Here is an 8,835-nt window from a genome sequence, read left to right on the forward strand (position 1 = left end):
CCCTGGTCTGGTGGTACGTAAAAAGCACTATCCGACTCGTGGCCGATGCCAGCGCCGCCTCGTTTGCTTCCGTGCAGGTGGCACATAAAATACACCAATCCGACCGTGGCCGTTGCCAGCCTCGCCTGGCACCTGGGCAGGTGGCACGTAAAAAGCACCCACTACACTCACGGAGTTGGTTGGCGTAGGAAGGGCATCCAGCTGTAGAAACACTGCCAGATAAGACTGGAGCCTGGTGCAGCCTTCTGGCTTTCCAGATCCCGGTCGAACCGTCAACCCATGCTAGCATGGAGAACGGACGACGTTAAACGATGATGATGATGATGATGATGATATATACATACATATCTCTCTCTCTCTCTCTCTCTCTCTCTCTCTATATATATATATATATATATATATAACACAAAGTAAGTTAGGGGTTATGGGCGTAACCCACTAAGGGATAGTATTTATCCAATATACTGTTGGTAAAGTATCCCGATTCTTAATACATAAATGTTTTTAATTGCAATGCAATTAACTTATTTACTGTATTAAACGGGTGAAGGTAAAGAAATATTTTTACCGTTAATTTATAAAACAAATAAGAAAATGGAGAAACAAATTTAGTTTGTTCATCAACTTTCGGATATTATAATTTTAGATTATTTATTCATTTAACAAAATGAGAACCTTAATAGCATACATATATATCTTATAATTCAATACATATAAGATAAGAATACAAATTATAAAAATCATAATATAAATTATTGCAATCATTAAAATCACTTCTTACAGCTGTTCAGCCTATGGTTAAAAGTAGTCATTTAAATTTTTATTGCCTACAGTTGTCAATATATTGAGGTTGTAGGCATTAAAAATAGGGTACTTATATATATAACCAAAGGCCTCGTCAGAGGTTATAAGGAACTTTAAAAATATTAATATTAATACACGAAACATGATACACGTATTATTTGATATATATAAAAAATATGAACAAATATCCATATAGACATATACAGATACATATATACACATATACATGCATAAGCAGATTGTATATACTCTTACATGTGTAAAAATACATAAATAAACACAATTAAACAGTAGGTACAAGTAAATATACCATTCATCATATACATATATATATATACATATACTGGAACATATAAACACGCCTATGCTTGTGGCCACATAAACAATAATCAATTCTTCTTCTTCTTCTTCTTCTTCTTCTTCTTCTTATTATTATTATTATTGAGTGAGCGAGCAGAGCATGCCATCGAAGTGACACTGGGGTAAAATATACGAAGCCCAGTATACCCATCATGACTACCCGTCTGATAAGTGTACACCAGGCACATACATCACAACCATATATGCGTGACATGGTGATCTCATATCAAGATAAACAGCACATGACCTTGCAGGTGGAGCCCAGTTAGAATTTTCTTCAGATCGAGTAACCCATCCCGCTCAAAAGGTCCCTGAATAAGGCTTGTTTAAGGATGTTGAACGAAACACCCATGTTTCCAGAGGTGAATTATTCAAACCCCAAAGAATCCTTCTCAACACATGGCTATGATGCTCCCCCACTACTTCTGCTCGTGATCAGAGATGCACATATCGTCAGCCACTAAGGGACATGCTCAACTGGTTAAGGTCAAACAACGACAAGCAAATTTGTGGTATCATTACTATTTATTATTATTATTATTATTATTATGTTTATCAATAATAACAATATTATTAGATCTATAGTAATCTTCACTTGACAATACATATTATAATAGATTCCAATATATAAAATATTACGATACAAGATAAACAATCCACAATCCATACAAATAAATATATATATATACATACATATATGATACAAATATACATGCATATAAACATATAAAAAACATACATTTAGATATGGTTTTCAGTATATAGTTCTTCTTAATACAAACAAATTCAAGCGTAGTATCCATATGAGGATTTTTTCTTTTCGTCAAAGCTGAAGTTAAAATTATACTTATATTTGTATTCTAATCCATCGAATTAATATATATATATATATATATATATATCAAGCTTCTGTTTATCTAGTACATACTTCGCCTTTTAATGTACTTATATATGAATAATATATGGCCTGTGCTAGAACACCGGCGATAATAATATTTTATTTTATCGCACTTTGACTTTGTTTATAATAATATATATATATATAATTATCTATATATAATATATATATATATACATATATACATATATAAACATACAAATATACGTATATATATACTTATTAATCCGAAGGGAGGCAATGTGAGCAGCAATAAAGGAACATTACAAAATCCACAGAAAGATCAAACGCTTACATATATTCATATATTCATTTATATCTACAGAACAGATATAAAGTCCGACGTTTAAAAATTAATAATATATAATATATAAACATCAATAAAATGTATGAATATATAAGGATCAGTGTTGCATATATAACACATTGAATTTACGCTTAAAATCATAAAACATTTGGTAAAAAATTGTTAAATTAAAAATTTGGTAATATACATAGAATGACATGTTAAAATTCCAGAGAAAATACAGAAAAGAAAATTTACAAAATTACAAAATACAAAAAATGTCATCAGAGAGAGAGAGGAGAGAGAGAGAGAAGAGAGAGAGAGCAATAAGAAAATGGAGGGGATCAATAAGTTGTATTCATCAACTTTTAGACTATATTATGTCAATTATTTATTTATTTATTTATTAATTAAAATGACAATAAAACAAATTAACATATTATGCTTTACATATATATGATGCAATAAAAAAACATTTGGGTTTTAATAATTGGGTATTCTACCAGCAGTATATTGGATAGATATTATCGCTTAGTTGGTTGGATTCACAACCTCTTTCTTGGAATATATATATATATATATATATATATATATATATATATATATCCAATATACTGTTGGTAAAGTATCCCGATTCTTAATACATAAATGTTTTTAATTGCAATGCAATTAACTTATTTACTGTATTAAACGGGTGAAGGTAAAGAAATATTTTTACCGTTAATTTATAAAACAAATAAGAAAATGGAGAAACAAATTTAGTTTGTTCATCAACTTTCGGATATTATAATTTTAGATTATTTATTCATTTAACAAAATGAGAACCTTAATAGCATACATATATATCTTATAATTCAATACATATAAGATAAGAATACAAATTATAAAAATCATAATATAAATTATTGCAATCATTAAAATCACTTCTTACAGCTGTTTCAGCCTATGGTTAAAAGTAGTCATTTAAATTTTTATTGCCTACAGTTGTCAATATATTGAGGTTGTAGGCATTTAAAAATAGGGTACTTATATATATAACCAAAGGCCTCGTCAGAGGTTATAAGGAACTTTAAAAATATTAATATTAATACACGAAACATGATACACGTATTATTTGATATATATAAAAAATATGAACAAATATCCATATAGACATATACAGATACATATATACACATATACATGCATAAGCAGATTGTATATACTCTTACATGTGTAAAAATACATAATAAACACAATTAAACAGTAGGTACAAGTAAATATAAATCATCATACTATACATATATATATATACATATACTGGAACATATAAACACGTCTATGCTTGTGGCCACATAAACAATAATCAATTTCTTCTTCTTCTTCTTCTTCTTCTTCTTCTTTATTATTATTATTGAGTGAGCGAGCAGAGCATGCCATCGAAGTGACACTGGGGTAAAATATACGAAGCCCAGTATACCCATCATGACTACCCGTCTGATAAGTGTACACCAGGCACATGCATCACAACCATATATGCGTGACATGGTGATCTCATATCAAGATAAACAGCACATGACCTTGCAGGTGGAGCCCAGTTAGAATTTTCTTCAGATCGAGTAACCCATCCCGCTCAAAAGGTCCCTGAATAAGGCTTGTTTAAGGATGTTGAACGAAACACCCATGTTTCCAGAGGTGAATTATTCAAACCCCAAAGAATCCTTCTCAACACATGGCTATGATGCTCCCCCACTACTTCTGCTCGTGATCAGAGATGCACATATCGTCAGCCACTAAGGGACATGCTCAACTGGTTAAGGTCAAACAACTGACAAGCAAATTTGTGGTATCATTACTATTATTATTATTATTATTATTATTATTATGTTTATCAATAATAACAATATTATTAGATCTATAGTAATCTTCACTTGACAATACATATTATAATAGATTCCAATATATAAAATATTACGATACAAGATAAACAATCCACAATCCATACAAATAAATATATATATATACATACATATATGTACACAAATATACATGCATATAAACATATAAAAAACATACATTTAGACTATGGTTTTCAGTATATAGTTCTTCTTAATACAAACAAATTCAAGCGTAGTATCCATATGAGGATTTTTTCTTTTCGTCAAAGCTGAAGTTAAAATTATACTTATATTTGTATTCTAATCCATCGAATTAATATATATATATATATATATATATATCAAGCTTCTGTTTATCTAGTACATACTTCGCCTTTTAATGTACTTATATATGAATAATATATGGCCTGTGCTAGAACACCGGCGATAATAATTAATTTTATTTTATCGCACTTTGACTTTGTTTTATATATATATATATATATATATATTATACATATATACATATATAACACATACAAATATACGTATATATATACTTATTAATCCGAAGGGAGGCAATGTGAGCAGCAATTAAAGGAACATTACAAAATCCACAGAAAGATCAAACGCTTACATATATTCATATATTCATTTATATCTACAGAACAGATATAAAGTCCGACGTTTAAAAATATAATAATATATAAATATATAAACATCATATAAAATGTATGAATATATAAGGATCAGTGTTGCATATATAACACATTGAATTTACGCTTAAAATCATAAAACATTTGGTAAAAATTTGTTAAATTAAAAATTTGGGGTAATATAACATACAATGACATGTTAAAATTCCAGAAAAAATACAGAAAAGATAAATTTACAAAATTACAAAAATACAAAAATGTTCATCAGAGAGAGAGAGAGAGGAGAGAGAGAGAGAGAGAGAGAGAGAGAGAGAGAGGAGAGAGCAATAAGAAAATGGAAGGGATCAATAAGTGGTATTCATCAACTTTTAGACATTATATTATGTCAATTTATTTATTTATTTATTTATTTATTAATTAAAATGACAATTAAAACAAATTAACATATTATGCTTTACATATATATGATGCAATAAAAAAACATTTGGGTTTTAATAATTGGGTATTCTACCAGCAGTATATTGGATAGATATTATCGCTTAGTTGGTTGGATTCACAACCTCTTTCTTGGAATATATATATATATATATATATATATATATATATATATATATGTGTGTAGGATAAATTGTTAAAAACGTAAGTGCATTAGTGCTGAGTGGGTGCGAGCGAGTACTGAACAAATGTCCATGTAGCAGTCAAACAACTTTGAAATAACAGCCAACTGTATTAAGAAGTGAAAGATCATATAAAGTTATATAGTCCTAGTACAAATAAAGACAGACGAAATACCTATTTCTTTACTACCCACAAGAGGCTAAACACAGAGAGAGGACAAACAAGGACAGACAAGCGGATTAAGTCGATTATATCGACCCCAGTGCGTAACTGATACTTAATTTATCGACCCCGAAAGGATGAAAGGCAAAGTTGACCTTGGCGGAATTTGAACTCAGGACGTAACGGCAGACGAAATATGGCTGCGCATTTCGCCCGGCGCGCTAACGTTTCTGCCAGCTCAACGCCTTAGTACGTTAAAAATTGTTTTTTCACACTAGGCACAAGGCTTGGAATTTTTTGGGGAATAGGCCAGTTGATTTGATCGACCCCAGTACGCAACTGGTACTTATTTTATCGACCTCGAAAGGATGAAAGGCAAAGTCGACCTCGGCGAAATTTGAACTCAGAACGTAAAGAGTACATAAAAAAAAATATTACAATGAAACAAAGTAAGTTCTCACAACAGAATATGTGTGTATTGTGTGTGTGTGTGTGTGTGTGTGTGTGTATTGTGTGTGTGTGTGTGTGTGTGTGTATGTTTGCATGTGTGGAAAAGGTCAGGAGGAAAGAGGAGAGGACATATAAAAAAAGGAAGATTTCACTTGTAAAAGTATAATTCTTTTGTCAACATGCTTGCTATGCAAGGAACCTGTTTCATTTCATTAGTCTCTGAATGTCTAGTCTTAGACTCATATTCATAGGCAACCCTACGATTTACTGAAATCATTAATTGTTGCAGTTCAAGTCGGTCTCCGTCTTTTTCCAAAATGTGAGCCAACGATTGAATGAACCACGATCCATTAGTGGAATTTCTCCAGGAGTAAAATCCAGGGACAGTGGAATAAGCCAGAAGAACGTCGGCCCAAAGTGGTACTTTATGAGATGTGACATTTTGATATTTTTCTCTAACATCGCCGGCATCGTGCATAACTACACCTCTGTCCAGTTTTGTTCCCCGACAAGCTTGTACGAAGAATAGTTTTGGCTTACCTATTAATCTTAGGCATCTATTAGGAAGCAACTTCTCTACTAAATCGTTAAGATTTACTTTGCCATCAGTGCCATAAATCTGGTTATCATCTTCACCGTGTGTCAATATAACACAAAGGAAGCAGTTATACTTCGCATGCTCCCACTTGGATATATCCGTGAAGATTTGCGTCATCGCTTTCACTGATAAATTCTTGCGGTCGATCACCTCAAAATGCAATGACTTCAAAGTCTTTTTAATTGCTGATGCATCTCTGTCGGATCCTTGTCGTTTAGACATTTCAGTCGATTCGTCAAACTTTTCGTTATTTATTATTAAAGCCAGATTCTTTTTTTCGGGATCCATGTCATATCTGGCATTTACAGATTCGCTACATTCCTCAACATTTACAGATTCGCTACATTCCATTTCAACATCTTGAGGTCCTGGATCGGGGTTTCTCTCTGTAAACCATATACCATCAATAGGTTGTGCATCTTTGTAATCCATGGTTGATCGGAATGTGTATGAAGGTACGGAAATATATCAGGGGAACAACAAACGGTGGATTGTTCTGAAAATTGGACTTAAAATTTCACTGCAGTTAAGGAACGGAAAAAGACGATAAATTAGCGCTGTTTTTGTCGTTGTTCAGCACAGAAATAGCAGTAAAATTGTATTCTTTATAAATATCAAGATGGTGGGAATAACACAAGCGAATATTCAATAGACAGTAGTAAATATAGGTTAATACATTACAAAGTAAAATATCCACATCTGTTAAACTTACACCTTAAACATTGATGAAATGTCCAGATATAACTTGATAATAAAATAGACAATCCACCGAAAGAGAATTTCACTGAATTTTTAAGTGATACAACAGTCGTAACCCAACACAAGACTACTTCTTCGTTTTTATTTGTTTGCGCTTTCTGAATGTATATCTAAGATATGTCATGCCTTAGTAACTACTGGTTAGCAACAAACCAATGATAAAGGTTTCTATATTTAGGTCATTGAGTGGGATAAGCAAGTTTTCTATGCAATATAATGCACCCAATAATACATATTTTTCTGAGAAAACGAAAGTTTTTTTTTTATTGGAAGTTTTATAGCCCGATGTGTATAGGTGTCGTAACTATACATCTACACATGTACACACACACAAACGCATACACACACCACACACACACCACACACACACACACACACACACAGATAGAGAGTCAACAAGTGAGACCATGATAATCGCAATATCGAAAACTCTTAGAAGCGCTCAAATGATTCGGGCTTACACCCTGATATCTTGATCGGGAACCAAATCAGCAGGGTAAGGAGTGGCCATAAAGAAAACCCAAGTGAACAGACATGGAGAGAAGGATACAAATAAACAGAGGAACCATCAGGTTTTAATGTACCATATACATACATGCTTACATGCATACACACACACACACATACATAATAATAATAATATGAGGGAATATTATTCCAAACTTACAGGGGAAAATTCAATTTAGAAATACTAAATCAAATTTCACAAAATATAATATATATATATATCTTTATATATAAAAGTAAGGTTGTGTGTCTGTCTCCTACGATTTAGATTCCTAACTACTCCCACATTTTGCGGTGCAGTTTAACCAAAACAGGGTATCTTATAGTCGTGATTCATATCGAGCCCTTCTGGGTATTAGCGCGCGTCTACAATGAGTCTACGATTTTAAAAATAATTTCCCATCATTTATTTCCATTTTAATGCATTTTTTTCGCTATTATATAAGGGAAGTGACTCTCTTAAAATGTCTACGATGAGTCAACGATTTAAAAAAAAAATTACCATAATTTTTTTTCCATTTTCAATGCATTTTTTGCTATTTTTTGGCTATAACTCTCTAAAAATGCTTTATAGTTATTTTCCTTACAAACCCGAGCAACGCCGAGCGATACTGCTAGTATATATATATATATATGTAAATTAGAAAAAAAACTCACCTTTTATCAGTTCAATAATGAAAAATTAAATTATACCATTTAGAAAAATTACATATTATAGAAAGATTAAATATAAGATAAAACATATAACGATGATCAAGTAATGTGCAAAATAATAAATAAAACGTATATATTTGTTGTATAGGTTTTATTTATTATTTTGTACTTAATTTAGTTCTAGGTAAATGTTTTATCATACCTTTAATTTTTTTCTATATGGTATG

At 31.3% G+C, this 8,835-nt stretch overlaps 1 protein-coding gene across 1 annotated transcript; it reads right to left on the reverse strand.

Annotated features, from left to right (window-relative positions):
- Positions 1 to 2,644: 2,644 nt before the first annotated feature.
- On the reverse strand, positions 2,645 to 7,553 carry LOC115226968 (caspase-3-like). The gene is made up of 2 exons (XM_036515521.1): positions 6,230 to 7,553; positions 2,645 to 2,663 (listed from the first exon to the last, which is right to left on the reverse strand). Exon 1 carries the CDS (start codon positions 7,118 to 7,120, stop codon positions 6,239 to 6,241), a length of 882 nt encoding a protein of 293 aa, XP_036371414.1. The 5' UTR covers positions 7,121 to 7,553; the 3' UTR covers positions 2,645 to 2,663; positions 6,230 to 6,238.
- Between the last annotated feature and the right edge of the window lie 1,282 nt (positions 7,554 to 8,835).

Source organism: Octopus sinensis, unplaced genomic scaffold (genome assembly GCF_006345805.1).
Source record: "Octopus sinensis unplaced genomic scaffold, ASM634580v1 Contig00783, whole genome shotgun sequence".
In the NCBI taxonomy this organism is placed as follows: Eukaryota; Metazoa; Mollusca; class Cephalopoda; order Octopoda; family Octopodidae; genus Octopus; species Octopus sinensis.

What these genes read in the sequence shown, in the direction of transcription:
- LOC115226968 (XM_036515521.1), bottom strand. Translation starts at nt 7,120, where the DNA reads ATGGATTACAAAGATGCACAACCTATTGATGGTATATGGTTTACAGAG.